Source organism: Acipenser ruthenus, chromosome 27, assembly GCF_902713425.1.
Source record: "Acipenser ruthenus chromosome 27, fAciRut3.2 maternal haplotype, whole genome shotgun sequence".
Taxonomy (NCBI): domain Eukaryota; kingdom Metazoa; phylum Chordata; class Actinopteri; order Acipenseriformes; family Acipenseridae; genus Acipenser; species Acipenser ruthenus.
In genome coordinates this window covers 19747048-19772277 of record NC_081215.1, presented here as the reverse complement: position 1 = coordinate 19772277, position 25230 = coordinate 19747048, and the positions used below count along the sequence as shown (strand labels likewise).

The 25230-nt window shown below is 34.6% G+C and overlaps 3 protein-coding genes across 17 annotated transcripts in view; 1 reads left to right on the top strand and 2 right to left on the bottom strand.

Annotated features, from left to right (window-relative positions):
- LOC117432189 (transcription factor SOX-6-like) overlaps window positions 1-7163 on the bottom strand; it is a 182245-nt gene extending 175082 nt beyond the window's left edge. For both annotated transcript variants that reach the window (XM_059001812.1, XM_059001818.1), the window contains exons 1-2: window positions 7069-7163; window positions 6002-6051 (exon numbers count right to left, since the gene is read on the bottom strand). The gene's annotated coding sequence lies outside the window, so the exon portion shown is untranslated. The remainder of the gene's footprint in view (window positions 1-6001; window positions 6052-7068) is intronic.
- Window positions 7164-7226: 63 nt separating this feature from the next.
- On the top strand, window positions 7227-11101 carry LOC117432190 (small acidic protein-like). 2 transcript variants are annotated; one of them, XM_034904860.2, is made up of 5 exons: window positions 7227-7427; window positions 8653-8736; window positions 9476-9536; window positions 9845-9954; window positions 10487-11101. In XM_034904860.2, exons 1-5 carry the CDS (start codon window positions 7227-7229, stop codon window positions 10697-10699), a joined length of 669 nt encoding a protein of 222 aa, XP_034760751.2. In that variant the 3' UTR covers window positions 10700-11101. The 2 variants fall into 2 exon arrangements, with proteins under 2 accessions (XP_034760751.2, XP_058857806.1); XM_059001823.1 differs by lacking the exon at window positions 7227-7427 and adding an exon at window positions 7962-7988.
- A 1479-nt stretch (window positions 11102-12580) lies between these two features.
- The window catches only part of LOC117432044 (pleckstrin homology domain-containing family A member 7-like), a 113216-nt gene continuing 100566 nt past the window's right edge, over window positions 12581-25230 (bottom strand). For 12 of the 13 annotated variants that reach the window (XM_059001801.1, XM_059001800.1, XM_059001802.1 and 9 more), the window contains 8 exons: window positions 25000-25117; window positions 24295-24386; window positions 23815-24015; window positions 19785-19946; window positions 19121-19254; window positions 18533-18675; window positions 16396-16500; window positions 12581-14900 (listed from right to left, as the gene is read on the bottom strand). In XM_059001801.1, coding sequence (XP_058857784.1) covers window positions 16403-16500; window positions 18533-18675; window positions 19121-19254; window positions 19785-19946; window positions 23815-24015; window positions 24295-24386; window positions 25000-25117 — 948 coding nt within the window. In that variant the 3' untranslated portion in view covers window positions 12581-14900; window positions 16396-16402. The remainder of the gene's footprint in view (window positions 14901-16395; window positions 16501-18532; window positions 18676-19120; window positions 19255-19784; window positions 19947-23814; window positions 24016-24294; window positions 24387-24999; window positions 25118-25230) is intronic. The other variant, XM_059001805.1, reaches the window with a different exon arrangement.

Sequence of the window (25230 nt, the reverse complement as noted above, 5' to 3'; positions counted from 1 at the left end):
TTTGTTTAGTCAGACTTGTTATAGTCTGCAGATGCATGAACATTTATTTTAATCAACAATGAACTGTGAACTAAAAACAGGCCACCTACATGTTCCTTTGGGCCAGCGTTAATGAAATCACATTTGAGTATATATCTGAACAATTACAATACCTTTCAATGAAAAAGGTTTTTTTGGTTTTAAAGTACCTACCTATAACTTGGATACATACAAGACAAACCACATGTATCTCACATATGATGAATTTCCACTGTTCTTTCGTCACTTTTAATGATCTAAGCCTTGGTGGAACTACAGCCATAACATTCCTAAACCGGGTCAAAATAGACTTCATTACACTGTATTTTTATTGAATGTAGTAATGTTCATAAGTGGCTTGATAAATGTGCCCTGGCAGGGAAACACCAGCAGGAGTATTATGGGGTTAAAAAGTGACGATATTAAGATCAGCCACTGTTTAGATCATTAAAAAAGACCCCTATGTCCCAACTGCAAATACAAACTGTCAGCGAGTCCATTCGAAATTACCTGAAAAAAATAATTTTCAAGTGGGAGATGAACAAAAATGAATGAAGTTGACAGAATTGAAGGCAGTGAAGAAATACTTTATACTCTCTGAATTTAAATACTATTAAATGTTTCATCTGTTTACTATCCCATGATACTGTGCATGTTCTTGATCATCATGTATTACTGTTGCTGCACTGGTATGTTTAATAAAGTCACCAGCATATTTTACTTTTGGAGCAGTTTCTAAGCAAACCTGAGGAAGTGCAAATTCTTTTTTCAAAATAATTAGTTTCGTTTTTTCTGTTATAAGGCCAGTAGAAAAATGTATACCAGTACAGTGATCTCCCCGCCCCCCTGAACAGTAAGTTTGTTAAAGAATTGCAAAGGAAATCTTTGATTAAATACACCCCAACATTTTACCTAGGAATGTTTTAAGCTACAGATGATAAACAAAGAAGGGTTAGAGTGAGGTACACCAAAATGCATACAAGCCTTAACTTCATATCCATTTTAAAATATATTTGGTATTCCACTCAGTTCTATAACGTATCACAGTTTAGGTTTTTTTTTTAGCAAGCAGACGTCTTACTATACAGAAACATTAAGGTTGTGGTATTTTGTTTCTAATCTTTGGGGACCATTGTATGGACTTACACACAAAGTACCCTCACAAATTCACAGACCCACACCCACCCTCTGGTTATTATGGTATATTCTCTGACTAGACTGATGCTGCAGGGTGTGTGTGAAAGCCTGTTGGCTTCAGGACACATACACACATATTTTCAAGTATTTGAACTGTCAAAAAAAAAATAATGTTAGAACAGTTTACTTGTTCATGTGTAAAAGGGCCTACTATATTGTGAGCAGATGTTTAAGTACAGTTATTTTCTTTTCTACTATGATGGTGTTTAACAGTTACCAACATTATACCAGAAGCAAAGGCCGTAGTGCTTTTCTATGGTATTATAACCCCATATTGCTGCAAGTTTTAACAAAACGGCTAGTGGCAGACAGGTTTTAAAGACTGCTTTCAGATAAAACATGTACATGTACTAGAATGTAGTACACAGACACCAAGGAATTTCATTTTAGTATGAAACTGAATATGATTGTGGGACACTGCAGCTTGAACATCTGTGTCAGCACCACTGGGCTTGGGTCATTAAACTTTCAAATAAACATCAAAACATCAAAATGATGATAAGTTTAAAGCAAACATACCTCCTTTCCAGCATGCAAGAAATCGGTTTACACTTTCTTGTACAGTAATTAATATTTAATGCACTTGCACTTCATTAAAATATTCATAACTAGTATACTGTTATTTATCTTTGTATGTTCTGCATGTTTCCTATTTTTAGGTGACAAAAATGAAATCAGAATGGATGAATTTGAAAGTAAGACCACACAAAACCCTACTAGGTCTGTCTCAGCTGAGCCTCATTGTAAAAATTCAGCAAGCATTAAATTTACATATTCTGGGTAATTTTGATGCACATTAAAATGCCAGTCTTACCCCAATCATATGTTAAAAGATACTGCATGAAAAATCATTTTGTGTTACATTAGAATAACATGTGTACTGGCTTCATTCTGTATGCTGAATAAGGAGGCACCAGTCCAATAAAAGAAAAAGGAAACAGCTAAACTACATCCAGCTATAAAATCTATTTTAACGACTGGTAATGATTAATGCACATGTTTCTTTTTTGATTCTTGTTAAACCATCTTTCATGTTTAAAAAAAACAAAACAACATTTTACTAAATCTTATTAAATGTTTTATTGTCTCTTCTGATGGCTAGTGAATTAATAATTTCTATGATTCCTCGTTAACTGGTCTTAAATCCTGTTAACGTTTTTTTTTTGTTCTTGGCTGATTTGTGTACTCCCCAAAGATACAGTAGCTTTAGCTGTGGGAATCCAAGTTACCCTATTTTATTTATTTTTCCAGGTCCTCCTCATGACGTACACATCTAAGTGAACAATATCGAGGAACTTGGATGAAACATTTAACCCCTAGTACAAATAGTGTAGTGTCAAGGGAAACTAAAGATCATTTTAACTGGTAGTGTTTAACTAAATTAATACTTCAGGCACATAATGCATGAATATTTTGTCTTTCATGTATTTTTATTTGTCACCTCATTGACCTTCTAGGTCATCGAAGTTTCAGCTTTGTATTCTCAAGGGAAGAAGCAGTAAGCCCACTACTACTGTATTATTAATAGTCTTCAGTCAGTGTATGTTTTTGATTAAAGCATTCCTCTGTGAAAATATACTTAAATTAAACAAACTTTCAATAAACTGTAATGTCTTTTATTTTATCTTTTTTAATAATAGACCCACAAGGAACTTTGAACCACAATTGGCAAGATACAGCCCCATTCATGAACCACCGGTATTTATGAGATACAGCAATATTTTTAAAAATGTCTATAAAATTCTCTTTATATGCATTATAATGCTAAGCTTCTCTTCTACAATAATTAACACAAGTCCGATAAAAAGAGAAAATCATAAACTGTTAGTTATTATGTGGCAGGACGCAGAAGTGGGGATCATTTTAATTGCTAGCAGCAGCAAAACAGATTTGTTTTGTGTTACTTTAAAGAGTTTGCATATTAAAACATTTTAATTAGAGATAATTGCCATGTGGGAGGGACATGTGTGCAGTAGGTTAGCAAACAGAATTTTTTTCTATCTTAAAATTTAATTATAATCAGAAAACAAGTGCATCTAGCATAAAATGAATTCTACAATGCAAAGGTTAGAGACCATAAGTAAGTAAATTAGTTAAGCTCAGGAAGAGAATGAATAATAAACAGAAACATCAATACAAATTGACAGGAACAATTAGCACAGTACAACCAACTGTTGATTGAATGGAACGTGTCTCATATGAACAGCATTCATTCTAGAAACAGATTAAATTTAAAGTTTGAAAGTATGCCACAAAAAAAAAAAATCACAGCAGGAATAAATGAAGAAAGCAGCCAACCACAAAAACAGTTTTAGTGCTTTTTCTTGGCAGGTATAATTGTACCTCAGTTTCTTGTAATGATTTATTAAGGTAAATATTCTGTATAGTCTTAACAGCTCTTTTTGAACAGTCTTTACACTGTACAGTAGGCAGCACATTTCTGAAAAGTAAAGTCACTTCTATTTTTTCCAGAAGGGCATACATAAAAAGCTTTGTACAGTTTTGTATGAATGACAAGTAGGTGAAACATATCTCAACATATACATGCTTTAACAAGATACATTTTATACGAATGCTGCTATACTTTCTTTTTAAGTAAATATAATTTAAACTTTGAAAAATTATGATGTTTTGTGATTTAACTTTGGAGATTTATAATTGCTACATTTTATATTTAAAAAAATCTACTGAAAAACGTATTTACAGTATTTGCTTGCTAATTTTGCAATTATACTGCAAACTTAATTGCCTGCTAAATGTACTGTATACTACACAGTTTTAGTGACTGGCATTTATATCTTAAATGTATTGCGTCTAATTTTGAGTTCCTTAAAAATACCAGGTATATTCAAATTTGAATCATTACAAATACAGTATCCTTAGTTTGTCTTTAAAAAAAAGAAAACAAAAATATTTTAGGGTTCATAGAGGCTATAAGGCTGAGCAATTAGAACTCTGTTTTTATCATTATACTAAATTCCATCAAATAGTTTTAACAGATATAATATTATTCTTGATCTGAAAACTGTGCAGTCAACTTTTTTGTTAACCCTTAAAAGGCTACGTAGGGTCGTGGGGTTGGGGGTTGGGGATCAGGGATCTTACCTCTTGGTTGTCATTTCTTTAATCAAGTTCCAGTATTTCTGTTTAAACCAACTGAGAAAGCTATACATCCTAGATGCACCCATCGCTGTTAATTTTTTATGAAAATGTTATGTAATTAATTGAATCATAATTTGCATACATGCTAATTAGCCTAATCCCATTTGGGCATGTAAAGTGGGACACTGTGTTCTCATTAGATGACCTAAATTTCCTACTTGTTACTCTAAATTTCATCAAAGTTTAGTCAGGGTCTGATACATCCTTTTAAGTTAACAAGGAAAGTCTAATTAATTAAGTCTAAATAACAGAATTTAAATACATGTTATCCCTAATTACATAATGAGACTTGATTTGGAGTTAATTATGGAAATGCATTTGTCAGTTAATTTAAACCGAATTTACATAAATACTAATGAACCAAAAGAATACTTTTATTTACACTGTTAAATTCTAACACCAAATTATAATTTGCCGACTTATATTTGGTCTCTGAATGGGTTGCCATATTTAATTTGTACATATCATACGTATATTTATTCCACTTCTAAATAGTGAGGCATTTTGTTTTGCATTAACGCTTATATTACATGACTAACTATCATCTTTAAAAAAATGCGACCCCATTTACAAATGGAATACTTAACACAGGTCCCTCATTTCCCGACTCCAAGATGAGTATTTGGTATAATAAAAGCAAAATGTGCTATCCAAGGTTAACAATGTGCAGTAAGTTAAATATAAAGTTTTATTAAGAATCTAAACCTGTGCCAACACTTGCTTGTATGATTAAAAATATATTATTAAAGTTATAAGTCTCTGTCAAATCAGACATGGTTCAGACATTTGATTTGCCTTTTTGACTCGAGATTACTGTTCTTTTTTTTGTGGGGGGGGGGGGGGGGGGACGACAAGCTTTAAACAAGACCGATCCAACACAATGTTATATTTTTCATACAACACACTTTAACTAAAAACTTCAGGACATTCCAAAGGGAACAAGAATGTGTTTTTATTTGAAAACAAGTCATTCAGCAGACTTTTGCTTTACGTTTTGAGGAATAACTTGTCAATAAAGCCCTTTTATCGCATATCTAAATAAAGACAAACACAGAGCCTATTGACAGTCTTCTCCCCATTAAATAACGAATACACTGTCCTCCATGTTATGAAAAGTTATTATTGGAAACATGTCATGAATACCTACATTTATTTTTTTATATATCATAACATTTAAAATAATTACATTTTATAAATCAACATAACTTTCCTGTTGATTTACTGGACAGGTTCTGATATCCCTCTGCAAGAATGTCTTTTAAATAAACAGAAAAAACCTGCTGTATTTTAATAGCTGTGGTTTAGAAGTTTTAGTGTGGGGTACTCTTTGCTTGGGACCAGAGCTAGAGCACTATAGTGACAGGAACCATTGTTCAGTTGAGCGTGCTTTGAATGTCTACTTTGTGAATAATAAAGATCACCTGTGACTTTAAAAGAACAACAGCCATGAATGAAAGGTTTATGGGCTAGATTCAGTAACGTTTTTTTTTTTTTAATAGCTCCCAAACAATCATGTAGTGAATAGTGTGGCCCTCTATATGTTTTAGTGAGGAGGACCATTGCCATACAGTATGCTATAGCCCTGAACTTAAAACCCCACTCTCTGTCTGCTGGTCAATCATACCCATTCTCCCCCAACATCTGGACTTCAGTCAGCTTCTCAACATGGTGCTCCTGCGAACCAAAAACCATTCATTGAATAAATCAATATTGTACATATGCAATGTAAAAAGTACCTCCCATCTTCATCTATCTTTTTTTTTTACCCAAACCTCTTCCCCTTTCATACACACTTTCACCTTGCAGGGTAAACAATTTTACCTTCCACGTATGAAAATGTTGAAAGCCATTTCTTTTACTGAAAAAAATGCACGCCAATGTTTTGATAGTAAACGAAGTACTGGCAGGTGGCAGTATTATACATATAGTTTTAACAGAATTTGTAAATATTTTTTATTTATTATTTTATTTTCCACAGACTGACTTATGGTTTGAGTTGATCAACCTATCCACACCATAATATCCCACACTATAGTAAAACCACAGCATAGTGTAATAAAGCACTGTGAAAGCATGGTAAAGCATAGGTAAGCATTGTAAAGTCCAGAGAGGCATAGTAATGCATATTAACAACATGGCAAACCATGGCTAAGTATGGTAATTGCGCAGTATAACCATGGGAAAACCTTAGGAAAACTACAAATTACTGGCAAACTTACTGTGGTAGCTGGGTTCACTTAGACTAGAACATTTACTGCACTGGGGAATCATTCTGGATTGCATTGCATCAGGTCGTGATGTATTATTCCATTATGAATCATCGGTGCTGTAAAAGTCTCTAAATAAATCCTGCTGTGACTTATTGGCTTTATGACATACATGTTTTCCTGTAGTTAAAATGACATAAGCGTTAGCTTATTTATCACTGAAGATTTTCAAGAGTTTGTATACCCATTGTTATTGCATTTTGGGAAAACTGACGGACAATGCCGTAGTAATTACTATAGAACTGTTTTGTATTTTTATTTATTTATTTATTTTTATTTATTATGACATGCAATACTTTTGCCTAAAATTCGATTCATTACCTGCACGTGCTTCGCTTCAGCATTTAATAAACTCACACTTTAAACACATTGCTTTGCTATTTATCTTTACCAATGTATATTTATTAAACTGTTTTATACTTACATGCAAAAGTACTGTAGGTAGCGAGTATGGTCTTCTGAAGCCGCTTCACGCAACCATGAACTAACCACCTAACAGCACAGGTTACCGTGTCGTGGATCTTTAATGCGCACAGATTTCTGGGATACGAAGTCTTCATTATGAAATATGACCCGCCACCGATGAGAAGTAAGAAACTACGACTCCCAGAGATCATTGCTGTAACTGAGCGACTGACCTATACGCGAGAAAGAGAGATTCAAACGAAAGTATTCTTGGAATTACAAAAAAAAAAAAAAAGAGGAGCTTGCATCGAGGACTATACAATGAGCTCAACAGAGGATCGACAGCACGGGATAAAAAGACCTGCGTCACCAAACAAAGTATATATATTTTATTCTAAACAGATGCATGGTTTATTCATAACCCTGGTCCAAAAAACTAAAAGGCCTTAGCGTTTGGTTACAATAAGTTGCAGAGTGGGCACATCATTTCGCTCTGTGGTGTATGTTTTGTATTATGGGACTGATATGTTAATTTATTTTAAATAAACACCAGTGTAAAAACAGTCAGCAACACACAAAAATATTGTTAAAACAATATCTGACCACAAATGTGTATGTGGTGGGCGGGTGTTCTAAAATAAAGTAATATTTTTGGTAGCTATTTTTTTAATTTAAAGTTGGAGTACGGAAGCGACGAACACGACAGAATGTCACCTGTTTGTGACAAATAAATAGTAAAAATGATCTTTCACTTTACTTAGCTAGATAGTCCACATTATATTATATGGTTACAAATGTTGAGTGTCGGATATCATTTGCCCGTTGTTAAAATTTAAACCAGTTTGATGAATTCCTTCCGTACTGATAAACAGAACATGTCATTATGCACATGTAATCCCCAGAGTGAAAAGCTGTATGGAAGTATGCATGGTGGTACAGGTGAGTGCGACTGGAAAAACGTGCAGAGGAACCGGGGAATGTGACGTTTACTTTGTAAAGAATGTGGAAATAGTATATTTATAGTGAGTGCTTATGTACTGTAGGACTTAAAAATAAAACTGGGACGTCTAACAGCGTTTTTGAAATAGCAATCGCGCTAAGATCGCAACATAGCTCAATTAAATTCACACTAGGGAATGGTGTATTAATAACTCCTTCAACACAGTAAGAAGGCCTTGGGATGTAATTAAGAAAAATATGTTGTTTGTACTGGTCTGTTGCTTTTAAAAACTAATACAAAATAATCTTCCTGCATGAGATTTGTCATTGCCACTTTAGCCGACATTAAAAGACTGCTGATCTGCATGTCTATATGAATAGAAGAAGGAACCATTGTTTATAGCTTACAATACAACGTAACGTCTTTTGTTCTTAAGTTAAACATGATTCAGAACTGTGGGCAACATATGCTTGTGTCCCCAAAACTGTTTTTTTTTTTTTTTACACACACACCAGTTTGCCAATACATTGACTGTGACAGATGGCTTTTGCAACACTATACATTTTACACTTGCCAAAGTTTTTCAATTCCTTACAACGATTTACATGAATGCAAGGTAAACCTTAAAAGACAATGATCCAGTAAAATGCTCTTGTGTTGCAGCTGGGGTCCAGTAGCTGGGAGGCTGCAGATTTAGGTGATAATGAGCGGAAGCAGAAGTTTTTGAGGCTCATGGGAGCAGGAAAGGTAAGCTTGTACTTCCCTGTAGACAGAATGTTTGGGTATAGTTTCAGCAGTGTACCCTGAAGCTGGTGTTCAAGGCACACATCTAAGTGCTGTCTTCAAAACTGTGTAACAGATGCACAAATAAGGAAGGTTAAATGAATGTTGCGCCTTAATAAAGGTGCACATTAATGTTTACACACACAGCCATTAATGCTGTATTGAGCAATAGCTTTCTGGTCTCTAACTGTAAAGGCCAGGGGTAACAGTTCCATTATACATAAGGCATGTACCAAAACTACTGCAATTGCAAATCTGCTCATTCCTACCGACTCAATTGGACTAACTTCTGGGGAGGTGTTTCCTCTAATTGTGGTTGATGATGTATAAACCATAGGTAATGGAGAAATTACCCTATTTGCGGCATCCCAGAAAACATAAAAAAAAAATACAGGCATGGCAAATAATAACAAATCTACACAAGTTAATTCAGTGTATCTATTGTGCACTAAGTACAGACACAGTTCAGATCAATAAAACAAGCCCTTTTGTGTAACAGATTGTAAAACACAAGGGAGGGGATATTAAACTTGGGTTGTTCTATGTGGTCTGCTGCATACCCCATGACTTTGTTGTACTGTATTATAATAACTGTGCATTTACATTCCAATGTATGCCAACATTACAGAGTTGGATTTGTTGGCTGTTTGTTTTACAAATCAAGTGTCAGTGTATTTTGTTTGTTAATTTTATGTTTATTTAGAAAGAGCACACTGGACGTATTGTTATAGGAGACCACAAGTCAACGTCTCATTTCAGGACAGGTGAGACATTATCGTCTGTATGCATTTTAAAATGACAGAAATGTGTAATTTAAGATTAAACGTGTAACTGTTTACTGTACATTGAGATTATTTACCCCCCCTCCCCCCCCAAAAAAAAATGCATTGTGAAAATTAAGTGATGTTGCATTTTCACTTTCCACAGTATCTGATAGTTAAAATTAATTTTGATTGAATACATAAAAAATATAGCGCCCCTAGTAGTGAATATGAAGGCAAACAGTTACATTTTCTTGAAAGTTTACAAATGTAAATTAAAGCAAATCATTACTATAGTTTTGTTTTTCCAGGGGAAGAGAATAAGAGGATGAATAACGAACTTGAGGACTTGTATCAGCAAGGCTTGGACAGCAAATTGTCTGGAAGAGATAGACGACATTGTGGCTTGGGCTTCAGTGAGGTACTGTACATAATGTCTGTATTAGCAGCCATGCCGGCTTTTTTTTTCCTTATAACCAGAACAGGGATTATTCTATGCTGAAATGCAAGTTTCTCTACTGCTGGAACATGCTATTCAACAGAACAGTTTAATTTCGACTACAGAAGATTACAATCTAAGTGTGCATCCAGTTCATTAAAATACATGTAAAGTACATGTTAATTAACTGAGAGCTTTCCCACCAAAACTGAATGATCATCTGATTATTAGTATTTTTTATTTAATATCTCATAACTTGTTTTCTGTATAAATACACAGACTCCATGGTCCCATTTCTATCTGATAATAAAAAGCAATTGGTTGAGTTTTGTTTTCACTGAAATGGTCATGTTTCTAATTAATATGGAAATAATTTGACAAAACATTTACCTAAAGGGTGTTGGATGGATTTCTAGTGCTATTAATTCCAACCTTTGTAATTGTGAATAAATATAATGTATACATCTTGAAAAAACTAATTTTCACCATTCTAATCAAAAGACTTTTGTTTTAGCCCGACTCGCCTGAACAGACACCAAGCATGGCTGAAACAGACCCAGAAAAACAGGATAGTCCAAAGGACTCTAAAAATAAACCAGAATCAAAGGAAGAGACTTCTTCAAAACAAGAAGAGCCCAGTCAACAACAGCATCAAGCAGAGTGTCCAGACAGCCAACACGAGGACAAGAAGAGTGACTTTAAAACAGCATTTGTGAAGTCTTTGTAACAGATAACGGAAATGCATGCCTCTATGTTTTTAATTTGTTATACTACTTTATAGTGTATATATGGTATGTACAGCCATTTATTTTTCATTTCCATTGTTAGAAATTCAGTTTCAATCATAAGATGCCCAGATACCAAAATGTTAAGTATTTCATTGTCACTTTAGAGGATGAGTCCTGTGCCTTGGGCTGTGCTGGAGTGGATTATAAATGCTTTTTAACTGCTTTCTGAAACAAGCAAACATTTTTGTAAAGGTTTAGTGTGCATGATGCTCATTATACTTTACAGAACCAAATGCAATTAGAGCCTGGCCCTTTTTAACATCGTCTTTGAAGTCCAGGATTAAGAATAACAGATGTATATGAATTACCAGCCAAATATCAATAAATGGAAATACATCAAGTGTCTGTGGATGGTTTTCAGTAACTACCATAGGTCTAACTGCAAAATAGGAATTTCAGCTGATGCTATTTTTTATGTTGTGACACATTTCCAGAATTGGCTATATAGGGTAAAACAGCCTAAGAAGGCCTCAGATACCACTGTATCAGCTTGTCATGTTTTAACAGATGTCTACACAAAAAAAACATGTTTGCCTTGTCAAATTTCAAGTACTGTGCTATAGAAAAAAAGCTGTAGCCAAGCATCAAATTATTGATTTATTTTACTGTTAATTGAAAATATTTCGTTTTCCAGAAATTCCAATTTTCAAGACCGCTCTGGGGCAAAGAAAAAAAGTCCTTTTGAAACTCCTTTACGATATAATCTTATTCTGTAACCACTGAGGGTTAGAAATGTAATGTAAATTGCATTCCCCAGTATAAATTGCTGTTAAGCATGAAGAGGCGCTGGTTTGAATGTTAAGAATCCACTCAGCCTTTCAGGCAAAATCCACATTGATTATTTATCCAAATGTACATTGATTATTTATCCAAATGTACTAACTTGGAAGAACAGAAGTGGGCTTTTAAGCTCTTTCTGCAAAGACAAGAGTGTGCGTTTTTGTTATTGTCTAGCAGGTTTAACAAAAGGCTGTGCAATGTTAATACTTGTGGGACACAGGGTCTTAGAAAAGGAGCAATATACTGTACTGTAGCATGCTTTATCATTAAATATCGAGAATGCACTACCCACTCTTGCTTACAATTAGTTTACTTGGTAAAAAGCAAAGGTGAATTTAAACCAAACATTGTTTAATTTAGGATTGGGTAGGTTTTTATATTATATTTTTTGTATATGTTCTGTAAAGAGATTTTTTTTTTTTTTTAATAAATTGTGTTGAAGCTCTGGAACTTAAACCTAACCACCTCTCCATGCATATAACTGATCATCACATTGGAGTGAAATTAATCTGGATTCTGCCCTGACTTGCTTAACAACACACTTTAGAACAAACAGTGCCCTTTGATTACCACAGGATGCTGTTGCCTTTTTTGTGTTTTCTACAAGCAACCTGTCCTCAAAAATCATATCCAGTTCACACTGTACTACAGTGGTGGTCCTCTAAGAAACAAACAGAACACAGGATCATCCACAGTGTGGGTATGTATGAGCCCAAAGGTAGTTTAAAACTGGTGGAAGCATTTTTTGATTTACAATACACTGCTACATTAAAGTGTTTGCTTATTTGTTACTGCTGTTTTAACTTACTACAGTACTAACATTAATCTGAAGCGGTCAATATATGCTGTAAGACTGTTGTAAGAATACTAAATCTATCACTCCATGTTATTGAAAATGAAAGTAGATGGATGAATGGAAGATAAATAACACAGAAAAGTGCTGCATTGTGTTTGTAATTTAAAAAAATAACTGCTTTCGGGGGGGGGGGGGGGGTACAAGATATATACAGAGAGCGGTTTTCAAAACCACAAACACTTGATTAATTAATCATTTTTTATTGCTCAAATTCTCCTTGTAGGAATCAATCATTTAAAAAAAAAAAATTTGTTTTACCCTTTTAAAGTATGTCTGTTTACAATGCATGTTACATACATTGGAATCCATATTGGCTAGTCTCAGACAGTTCAACGTAATTTAATGTGAATCTCATTTTAAATGGGTTACTGTGCTGCGTTATGAAGAACAACCGCATCAAAGGGAAGAAAAAATACTTTTATTTTTGTCTCGGCCAAATGATCTTAATGTGTCTCCTCAATCCTATCACTGGGTACTATGCATGAAGTGCATCTAGAGTAAAATATGAATATATTAAAATCAGCACTGCACACCACATTGCCAAATACTGTACTGGACTCAATTAAAAATGCCCTTTAAAATGCACAACCTTTGAACTACAGCAATGTCTCAAGAAGTTTTCACTGAAAGTTCACCTCTGTTGGTTGGATTCAGCTAAAGTTAGAATCCCTTTTCAAATAATAGAATGAAATGTAAAGAGGTCAAAGCAATCAATAACACTGTTCAAACAGAATTCAAGGCGCTGTGATGTATGTACATTTGTACTTTTCCTTTCTACTCCGTTACTATTTAGAAAAGGTTGCTTTTCTAGTCTAGAAAAAACAGATTTTTTTTTAAAATAAAAAATGTCTTTTAAAGTGCAACCCAGTTAACCAACATTAGTTGATAAGTAAAATAAATGAGCCCCTTTCAACAAGTTATTGAAGTCTCTTTGTTCTTAAAACTATAGACTATGTGCAGAATGTCTGTGTACAGTAGTTGTTCCACACCAAGTGGAAAAAACAGAATTTTTGGTTTAAACAAAAATACTGTCTGGATTCTACAAGAAAATTACTAAAACCTGTCATATTTCAGTTACAAACAAACAAAAAATGTTTTTTGCTAAAACTGCTCTCCCTTCTCAAACAACTATTTTGGCTTTATATTTATTCCCTGAAAACTAAAGTACTTATACATTCAAAAACAGCTATTTTATAATATACAGAATTATACAGTAGTGTAATTAAATACCTATGGGTAATGACCCAGCAAGAGGTCTGCAACCCTGCCCCAGGTAGAGATATTTCCTGAACAATTTGCCAAAATAAATGTTTTTGTTGTTAAATCAATCCTCCTTTTGTAGTTAAATACATTCTCTAAAATCATTTCACTTGCTTTTAAACTCACTTTTCTGTGACATATAAACCATATGAATGTACTGTATAACATTGTATTATTATTTTTATTAATAATTTAATCTGGATGGACCTACTGTATGTAATGGATTACATTCTAAAACATACAAGCAAAGACTGTTTGGGTAGGTTTAGCATTCCATGTAGAGTCAGACTTTACCTTTGTGACCATTACTTCCCTATTGCCAAAGTTGTAGAAATTATAACAATTTCATTCCAAGTCATTTGAAAAATTATATTGTTTGCTTTAACACAGCATACACTTTAAACTTTAAAAAAGGGTTAGTGTATAAGAATTATTTCACTCTTAAGTTTTAATACACACACACACACACACAAAAATAATTCATTGGGCAAAAAATGACTTCATCTGGCTAATATTTTTTATATTTACAATTCATTCCCCCCCCCCAACCCGAAAATATTCAGATAAAATGTGCTTTTTCTATACTGAGATTCCAAGCAAAAAATAAAATCCATTTGGCAAACTATTATGAAGTCTATAATGGCAGTGCTGGATTAGTTAAAAATATTTTTTAAATTGATTTGGTGTAAGAATATCATCTGAGTTTGACAAAAATACAATCAGCAATTTGATGAAAATCATTGAGGACCTTGTATACCTGTCCTTTTAAACATTTCCTTTTCAGTCATTTTAACACCATAACATACATTTGAAAAAAACAAACCTTCCCTTGTATTCATACAACACTGCAAACATATTGTGAAACGCTTTTTTTTTTTTTTTTTGTTTGTAAAAACCATACATATTATGATCTTTAAACGTATTACTGTACAGTTTGTATTAAAAGTGCAATAGCATGTATAAAAAGGGTACTCTGGTACAGTATTAACATTGTGTTAGAAACTTCCACAGTTAATAGTCACATCAGCATTCACTGCAAAGATTTTCAGTTATTTTACAAAATAAATCCCTTTTAACATTTTCATTAACAAAAATGTGCAGTTTAAATTATTTTAGCTCCAAAACGCTAAGCCTTCACAGTCTAATCTAAATATGAACAAGCTTTTCTCTTCCATGCTGCTTCTTTCCTCTATGCGTCCACATCAGCATTTCCACAGCACCTTAATGTTCAGTTGTAGCTTTGGCTAAATTATAGGGGAAAAATCAGAAATGCATTTATTAAGTATATTTTCAAAAGCATTTGCTATAAAATAATGCATTTTCTACTGATCTAGAAATTACTCATACACACACACACACAAAAAAAAAAGGATTTGGGAAAAAAATATGTAATACTTGGATATTGAACCTTCCTTTTTATTGTGTATGACATGCATGACACATCTCCTTTGTCTACTGAATCAAAGGGATTCATATCACCGGCATGAGATAAAGGGTCTGAATGAAAAGTTCAGCACCAAGTTACAAAACCAGTACTCTATCAACAGCAAAAATGCATTTTACAGTGGAGAAATCTACACGATTTTTAATTAAAAACCAAACATTTCAGTCAGTATTCTGTTTAAGACATACCTACACTGCAGTGTTTAATGCCAATACTATGCAGGCAATAAACAAAAGCATTCGGACGATGAACCACAAGTGCTCTCCAAGCATTTCTGAGAGTCATTTCTATTCATATTTTAAATAATGTGCTAAGGTACAATGTATACCTCTCTGCAGGAGCAGTAACGATATATATCCACCAGCAAATAGACAAAAAAAAAGGAGTCATCTTAGGACCTGATTCATTGCTGACAGCTGAATATGTTTTTTTTTTTGTCTCAACAATTCTATTGATTCTGTATCGGACCACCATCCTAGAAGGCTTTGAATGTCTCAAGCAGCAAGACCAAGATTTGACCTGATGTGCAGCATTCTGGATCCGGATCACTTAGAACTTGGGTTTCAAAGTTATCTTGAGGTTAGAAGGGGGTAGCAGGGCCATAGAAATGAGATTGTTAGTAGTGTGGATTTGTCTATATCCATTGTTATAAACAGAGGAAGTGATTAGGCAGCTGGAGGCAGAATTTAAGCAAGCTGAGAACCAGAAGATCTTCATCACAAGAAAAGGAAGACCAATGGTGGTTTTGCTAGTGCTTAAAGTAGCAAATTAATTTAAAAACCCTTAAAGTGAAAACAAAAAGGCTAATTACAATGCTAAAAAATAATTTTACACCCTGTAAATCTGACTTTCAATTTCCTTTCACCTCTTATCTCACTTGAAGTATTTAAAGAATGCATCCTACTTATAGACCACAGATGGTATACAATTCCTATGCATCTGTGAAATCTATTTTGTGTCAAGGTGTGGAAGAAAGGGTATACAGGGGTTTTCTTAATTAGACCTAAATGCAACGTTTGTTGATTTTTCATAATGCAGCAGTATACTTCACCGACACAGTTAGAAAACAAATTTGCACACAATTCGCACTGCGTGGTTAAGTCAGAGATTTGCAAATGTTACTGTTAATAATAAGATCTAATCATTTGCTTCCATTAAGCTTTCATATTAGGGTTTTAAAATTACAATTGTCTAATGAATGTGTCGCTTTGAAGTGTTAAGTGCAAACCTGATGTTAGAACAATTTGCAAAGCTCCAGGCAAATTAACTGTGATAAATAAGCAGTTAGTTCTTACTTTCAAATTAGACAAATCTGTAGTGAAATCCATTGCTTAGGGGGGGATAAGGTGCCTGTGCAACAGAAGGAGAGGGTGCATTGGGTTCATACACCTGCTGTTCAGCTGCAAGGGATCACACACAGGAACAAAGCAACATGGGTTAGTTCAGTGAGTTAAACAGACATCCAAAGAGAACGGCTATACATAACAATTAGGAAATCTGTAACTAAATGAATGAGAACCAAAGGCACAACTCTGGCAAGTGAGTTTACAACAACACGTCACATACATGAAAAGGTGGTTCATATCAAGAGATGTGAAATATACACTACATTTTAGCACTCACCTGGGCCACACTAGTTCTCTAATTACAGACATCTGTTACTGTAATTACAAAGAAACTTGAGTAGCTGTTTTCCTACTCAGTATTAACTGAATACGCTTTAGGGATTGATTGTGTCTTTCATCAGATGCTACATTGCCTGTAATACTACTATATAGTGGCACCAAAAATGACTGAATATAACAATATAACACGTACTATATGAGGGAATATTAGCACAAGTTAAACAAGGGTAGAAATGTTGATAAAAGCCAAATACAGATGCACGCAATTCTATAACGCTCTCACTCTCTTAGATTTAAAAAAAAACAAAAAAACTAAGTAATAGTAGCGGTGCACAAAGTACAACAATTACAAAACTATTAAGGACATTTCGGACACGAGTCCTTCATCAGCTAAAATGCCATAGAGTCCAGCGAGTTGTGTGTGTGTGTACTTGTATATTTAATCCACGCAAAACATTGAGTCATATTCTGTTGTCTTGTTCTGTTTATCATTTTGTAAGACATTAAGAAAGACTACAGGCCTGTCAGAGAATTTTAGGTTTATTTAATTTGGTAAGGATGATGCAATGGATGTGGTTTGTTTATGGGGTGTCTTGGCATACAGCACATCACTTACATTGGCTGAAAGCTTCTCAGCAGTCTAGAAAATGTATTCTGAATTAGGGATTCTAACTGCCAAGTTAGAATACGGGTAAAGAAATGGCATTATATGTATGTTTCTAAACACATAGACACACTAACATTTTAATATCTGTTAAAGATTAGAAGAAATAGGAAGTTGAAGGAGTTGAAGAGGTTTTTTTTTTTTTTTTTTTTTAAATAAAACTCCCCAGTTATGTTTTATTTCACTTATTTTGTAACTTGATCCTTTTTGTAGATATTAGTTATTGTATATGGCGGATTGCCATTTTCCTACCTTTTTTGGCTTTGTGTAAAATTATTGTGATTACAAATACAATATCTAGCCAGCAATGATAAAAATTATATACATATAGAAAGATCACTTTATAGTGGTTTGCTAGCTTTAGATATGGGTTTATGCCTGTAATATTTCATTTTCCTCTACTCATAATGGTGCAAATATGAATCCATAATGATTTAAGTAGAATTCAGGCAAACGAAATGTAAGAATGAATATTTCAAATAACAAAATGTGCTGAAAAGAGAGATGGCCAACAGTTCATGCTCATGCCTTTTTCATGCAAATGAATATTAGCTAATTTTTATTAGCAGGACTATACAGCAAGGCAATAGCAGTTTTCTTCAAGTGTTATTGTGAATACATGCAAAGAATATATTCTGTTTCCGAAGAGCAGGGGGGTTCCAGGAAGAGTAATGCTGGTATTAATTGCTTGTTTGTAACAAAAAAACATTTGAGGGAAGCATTTTACACATACAGCTTTGACCAAAAGTTTTGCGTTACCCTACAGAAATAACTAATTTTGCATCATAAAGTCGAATTAAACCTGCTGAGTAATGTTACATTAACATATTGAATTACATACCGCTTTGTAGGTTTTCCATATACTTCATGAAAAACAGACACAAACTGAAAAACGTGACATTTCAAAATCTAACATGAAATACTGTTTTACTATTACGTCTTCCGGTAGACTTTTGCAATATCATTTTGTAGTTTCTTTGATTACATGATGTTAAATAATTTCATATCTTTTTTTTTTTTTTTAAATGACGTCTCAATCCTAAAATTCTAGGTGATGCAAAATTTTTGGCTAGAGCTGTAAGTTAGAAATGAAATGGCAGTATCCAACAGAGATGGCTGTGCAGTGCTGACTTGCGGCCTCACCTGCTGCCTGCTTGCTTTTCTCTGATGCTTCTGAAGCCAGGGCATAGGACATTGTGATAATACGTTCCTGCTCCTGCAGTGCAGAGTCCAGGTCTGTGAAATCATGTGCATCCAGACTAACTGCTGGCTGCATGTTTTGAACACTGAAAGAGAGAGAAAAAGGTGCTTTAACTGAACAGCAGGTGTTTTATTAGCTCGAGTAATATTAAGATTGCTTAAAAACAATAGGAGCTCTGAAAATGTAGATAACAAGACTTCTCCATAGTGTAGGAAAAGATTTGTAAACATAAAAATAGTTCAATTACAATATTCAGCTGCTACGGTTGATGGACACAACATAAACATTAAATAATAACAGGAAATGTTTTTAGCTTGCATCCCAATGCTTTGGAACAGGAGGTCTTTGGTTATTGCTTTGTGTGGTTCCAATCGCTGTGTCTCCTGTGAGTCATGCGAAAACATTCAAAAGTAATTCTAAAATTGTATGCAGAATATAGTAATTGTTACAGCTGTAACAAGGCGTGTGAAGATGATGCCAAGGTTATGCTATTAGTTTCTTGAATGTATTTTTCATCCGCGTGTATTTACCTTGATTTGGCGAGGATGCTTTTGATCCGTTCCACTTTACGATGGCGGGCCTCCATCTCCTGAAGGCTGAGAGGTTCCTCTGGATCCATTTCCACGTATCGCTCCGGAATTAAAACTTTGTCTGGTTTCGATAACTACAAGAAAAACAGAAATGAGTTCATGAACACAGATTTACAAATACTTTTCAGATACACACAAAATGTTAAAAAAGGTACATAGAATGTGAAATAGATCTGCCTCAGCCAGGTAACTTCATATAGCATCCCACAAATACAGACAGCCACATTGATATGTATCATATATCTTAAGGTGTGTAATGACAATTAATCTCTGGCAGTGTGAAATGTAATGCATGGGTGAAACACAATAATGTAAATCTTTTTTTTTTAATTATCATTATTTTTATTGTATGAGACATTTATCTATGTACAGCAGACTTTCACTAAACCACCGATACCAGGTCAGATTAGTGATTTGTTCTAGGAGTGCTAATAAACAATTTATAGTTTGGATTCAACAGCTGCTGTCAGCATGCATTTTTATCCGATAGCGTGGATCGGACTTTAGCTCATTTCAGACTGGTTTGGTTGAGTAAGAATCTACTGTATATATCAAATGTGTTATGTGAACACATACAAGTGCCTCCATTTTGCAAATGAATTACCTCTCTGCTGATGTCCAGATTATAGTCTTGAGGCTCCAAATCTGCCTCTTTCATTGGCACGGCATGAACTGTCAGCCAGTCATCAGATTTCTCTTTCCCCTTGTCTTCCCCCCGCAACGCTCGTTCTAGCAACTGTAAATCAAATTCCTGCTCTCGCTTCCACTGATAGTTAAAAAAAAAATACATAAGGAATCAGGGTGTTAAACGGTTCTGTGATACAACTAAGTTGCAAAATGGTCTGAGTGCAAATGTCTTTTTACTAAACTAAAGTATAATCCTCCACTCTGCATCAAGGCAGACCTACTGTTGAACGCTGGGAAAGGCAGATTGGGAAGCGGCAGGCTTATCTGCAACTCATATTTGAACTCTGCATTGAAGACACTCACCTTATGCCAATGACCCTCCTACGCAGATCAGGTAAGCAGCTTGGATCCCATACACCAAAGTTATGAGCGTAATTAGAAAGTGTGAGTGTGTTTCAACCTTTCCAGCAATTCCATATATTAGCATATATTCATATTTCCCATTTATACCCCTTAGAAACTGATTTGTGTTATCTGGTATTTGTTCATTAATCTGAGATGTATTCCCTTCTCTACTCTTTTGGATATATATATATATATATATATATATATATATATATATATATATATATATATATATATATAATTTGTATCCTTTGGTGGGAGGTTTATTTCAATCTCTAACTATCTAGTAGCTAAACAGCAAACAAGCATTTGGCCAGACCGAATACTTCCAGTAATTAGTACAGTATTTATCACATTATTAAAACAAAATAACTAGAGTTGGATGTTCATTTGGTGGTTTGAATTACCATGAACTACCATGAAGTCAGCAGTGGAGTTTAATTGTATAACATAATAAACACTGACTCCATTGTTCTGACACCCCCATCACTGTAGTAAGGTATTTCCAATCAGCATCCAACTGGTGAAAACTGGTCTTATATGAATAGAAGGTTCAGAGCCACCAGAACTCCCCCCCCCCCCCCTTCCCCAGACAGCTGGTTTGAGCAGACTGCTACACCTTTTCATAAGATAAAACAAAATACACTGACATGCATTCCTATTCAGTTTACTTCTGACAACTCACTTAATATACGGTAATCAGGGAAGCAGGATGGTGATCTGAAGTGAAATATGGTAACCATCCAATCTGCAGAGTCAGATCTCATATCCTGTGCAACTTGGCAGAGGACATAAGTGGTGTATTGGTCTAAATGGACTATTGCATCATACAGATGCCATGGAAGTTTTTTTTTTGTTTGTTGCCAGAAGCAATTAGGCTACCATTTCAAGCACTGCATCACTTGTTAAAATATTGTTTTGTGATTTTTTTTTTTTTTACTTTTTAGATTAAGAAAGAAATATATAGAAGGGCCATTGTATTGCTGGCATGATTTTTCTTTCTACTCCTGACTTAATACTGCAAAACGCACAAGGCATTATTAGCTATAATCAGTTTGAGGTGATTAACACTGTGACCTGTAGATGTGTAAATATTAAACCTCTGAAGACTTCACCTGCCAAGTACACAAATGCTACTGCCACACACAACTACACAATCTCACACACACCTACACCCATGTGTAGCTGTGTTGAGCCTCTTTAGCATTGAATAATCCCTGCTTAGATCAGTTTACACAAGTTAAAGTGATTGCCAGGGATGTGCAAAAACACAGGATTGTAAGCTTTTCCCTATATGATTCCATAGAATACAATAAACAAATGTTTGCAGTGACAAGGCCTTCAGAATAAAAAAACCATACGCACGGTGCTCAAGCTCTACAAGCTACAATAAATGTTTGGTTTCCTTTTATTTTTTCTAATTGAGACTCAATGTTTGGAACAAGCATTTGTGGTACAGTCTGTCTGTTCTGTGGAGTTCTGTCTCATGTCTTATGAATATTGTTCATTTGAATCTTTTTCTATTTCAATCCCAGGCATCATTGTGACCAGTAGACGACACTGAATATTGACAAAAATGAAAACGTAACACCAATAATAATAATAATAATAATAATAATAATAATAATAAATAATAATAATAAAAAATCAGGTCATTTTGTATTAGCAAAGGATTTTATTTGTGTATTTATTTTTTTTAAGTGGAAGTTTCTACATTAAAAATGGAAAATCTGAGTAATTTGTATTTCATTTCAAGTTGAATTAATAATTAGTCACCCAGTTTATGGGGGTATTGTATGACATTGATTTGTACACGAAATGTTATACTTACAAAAACCATTGTTAACAGTACAGGCAGATTACAAAAGGGCACACGCCAACAACCAAATTGGTTTGTACAGGGTGCATTTTCTTCCTATTGATTTGCCTTTAGTTATATATATATATATATATATATATATATATATATATATATATATATATATATATATATATATATATATAACAAAATACATAATACTAATAGCTAATAAATTATGCTCTTTGTTAGAATCCACTGGATTAGTGTTTATTATTAATCGTACCATGGTTTTTAAAATCGAAGGGCAACCCTTCATCGGTTTTACTGCTGAATCTAAGATTTACCTATATAACATAACTAAAGTTAATGAGTACAATCATCTTGTAACAGCAAGGTTACAAGTATATTTATGCAACATAATGTTAAAAGCAAAGTAAAAAAACAAACTATGGCGTATATGTCATTGTATGCCAGGGTTTCAGTAAGCATGTAAGTAAGCACATGTACATTCTCTATATAAATAATACACTGTATATATAAATATAATTATACAGCAGGCTCTGGCAAGGCATACTGTATTTGTGGCCTTTTTGTTTTCCTATAAAAAGCAGGAATATGTGGTTTGGGAAATATAAGTGCTTGTTATTGGACGGACCAAATAAAAATACAGCGAACTTGACACTGAGCAACTACAAGGAACACAATGATGCCTGGTGAAATAGGGAGGTCCTGTTAGATGTTGTTATAACAGATTCAACATTAGGAAGCCTGGGAAAGATGAAATGAGTGAGACTTTAAGCCAGAGAGCTTGTGCAATGGTTTGGGAGCAGGACAGGAGGTGTGCATGGTGACAGCTACAGCAGAGAGAAACACTACAAGCTGCAATAAAAACCTCTCTCTCTCTCTCTCTCTCTCTCTATATATATATATATAACGGCACAGTAGCTGGATAACTGCTCCAATTACAGGCACCATAATGGCAAAAAAAGATGAAAATCATTCTTTCACCACCTGAACCCAATATAAGCCAGTGCTGGTTATCTTAGCAAAAGGTCTCTGAGCCTTACTGGAAACTTCCAGGATATATCTGTCAAACTTGAAAGCCCCCTGGCCCAATGTTATTTATTTAAAAAAAAAAAAAAAAAAAAAAAAAAATGTAATTATGTTATGACCTCTATATATATATATATATATATATATATATATATATACACACACATATACATATATATATATATATATACACATACATATATATACACATATATATATATATATATATATATATATATATATATATATATATATTAGTTTTCAATGGATTCCATTATTTTATTTATTTAAAAAAAAGGTTAATTTCAATTTGAACTATTTTCAATTTCAAACTTTTCATTTTATGTTCTTTTTTTATATATATATATATCAGAAGGTTCCAAAAGGCTTGAGTTCCTTACTGTACAGTAACTGTAAAGCACCTTCACAATTAACCTCTATCAACGCAAAACAGAACTTGGATCCAAAACCCACTTTACAAAACATGTTCCATCACCCCATCAATGCATAGGCCACATCCCACAAACCAGCTTACCTGCAGTGCCAGCTAGAATCATCTACTTTCTTTCACAGTTACTATTAATACTTGTGCTAGTGTAACCGATTCTTTACTACTATTATTATTACCGTATTAATATATTATCTTTTCAAATTACAATTTAGTCTTTTCGTGCCTATTGCTCTCCCTAAAAAAAACATCAAACACAGTTAAGCAGTGTAGTGCAGGTTTCTTTTGGTTCTAACGTACTGAGCCCACATCCACAGAGAGAGGTCGTGAGGAGGAGCGTGACGAGATGGACAGGTGCTCTCCCTGGCTCAGTGTCCTCTTGCGTTCCCGGACCAGTGCCTTCTGGTGCCTCTTCATTCGTTCCAGTTGTTCTTCCGCAGTCATCCGGCCCTTTTGCTGATCTCCAGAGTAAAGGCGCTCCAAGGCACTCTTTGGTCTTTCCTATGCAGATTGCAAACAAAGCAAAAAAAAAAAAAACACTAAATAATTAAAAAAAATATATACCGGTACTGGAACATGTTTATTTATTTTTTAGAGAAACACATTTGCCATAACATTTGCTGTCTTTCAAAGTCACAATAAACACACAAGCATAATTTTAAAATTGGTGGCTTTAATAGAACACAATCTGAAAGCACCCACCCCCCCACCTCCATGTACAGAACATACATCACTGTTACAATCAATGCAATTGACTGCTTTATTCCTCTAAGTTCTCACCTTCAGACCAGATGTAGCAACTCCTCTTCGAAGAGTTACATAAGAAGAAATATTTGTTGACTGGTTAAGTCTTGAAGTTGAGCCTGACAGTCCTTAACAGAATTAAAAAAAGAAAAAAAGTGATTTCAACCACATTCCCATTTGTCTTAAAAGAAGGCTTTCTTTGGCTCCCGAGTGGCGCATCCAGTAAAAAAAACTTGCGTAGAGTGCAGGATGCGCCATATAGTCTGGACGTCGCGAGTTCGAGTCCAGGCTATTCCTTTGCTGACCGAGGACGGGAGCTCCCAGGGGGCGGCGCTCAATTGGCCGAGCGTCGCCCGGGGGGAGGGAGGGTTAGGTCAGCCAGGGTGTCCTCAGCTCACCGCGCACCAGCGACCCCTGTAGTCTGGCTGGGCGCCTGCGGGCTTGCCTGTAAGCTGCCCGAGAGCTGTGTTGTCCTCCGACGCTGTAGCTCTTGGGTGGCTGCATGGTGAGTCCGCAGTGTGAAAAAAAGCGGTCGGCTGACGGCACACGCTTCGGAGGACAGTGTGTGTTCGTCGTCGTCCTCCCGAGTCAGCACAGGGGTGGTAGCGGTGAGCTGAGCATAATAAAATAATTGGCCATTCCAAATTGGGAGAAAAATAATAAAAATAATTGGCAAAGACTAAATTTATGAAAAAAAAAGGCTTTCTCAAAGCTTAGTAGAAGAAGGAGGTTTAAGCTCACCTCTGTTCGGCAATGTCTGGTACCCACTGTCAGGACCAGAGGCTCCTATGCTTAACTGACTGGGGTCACTTCCTATGTTGATAAGTTCAGGTTCGCTCATGTACGATCGCAGTTCTACCTACAGGTTCAAAAATTCCAAAGTGAAACCATTTCTGACAATGCTGTAATATATATATTTTTTTACATAACACCTGTATGATTTTTTGAACAAGAGATATTTTTTGCTCAATT

Coding starts and splice junctions, on each gene's coding strand:
- LOC117432190 (XM_034904860.2), top strand. CDS start 7,227: ATGAGAAGTAAGAAACTACGACTCCCAGAGATCATTGCTGTAACTGAG. Junction 7,428..8,652: donor GACCTGCGTCACCAAACAAA/GTATATATATTT, acceptor CTTGTGTTGCAG/CTGGGGTCCAGTAGCTGGGA. Junction 9,537..9,844: donor AACGTCTCATTTCAGGACAG/GTGAGACATTAT, acceptor TTGTTTTTCCAG/GGGAAGAGAATAAGAGGATG.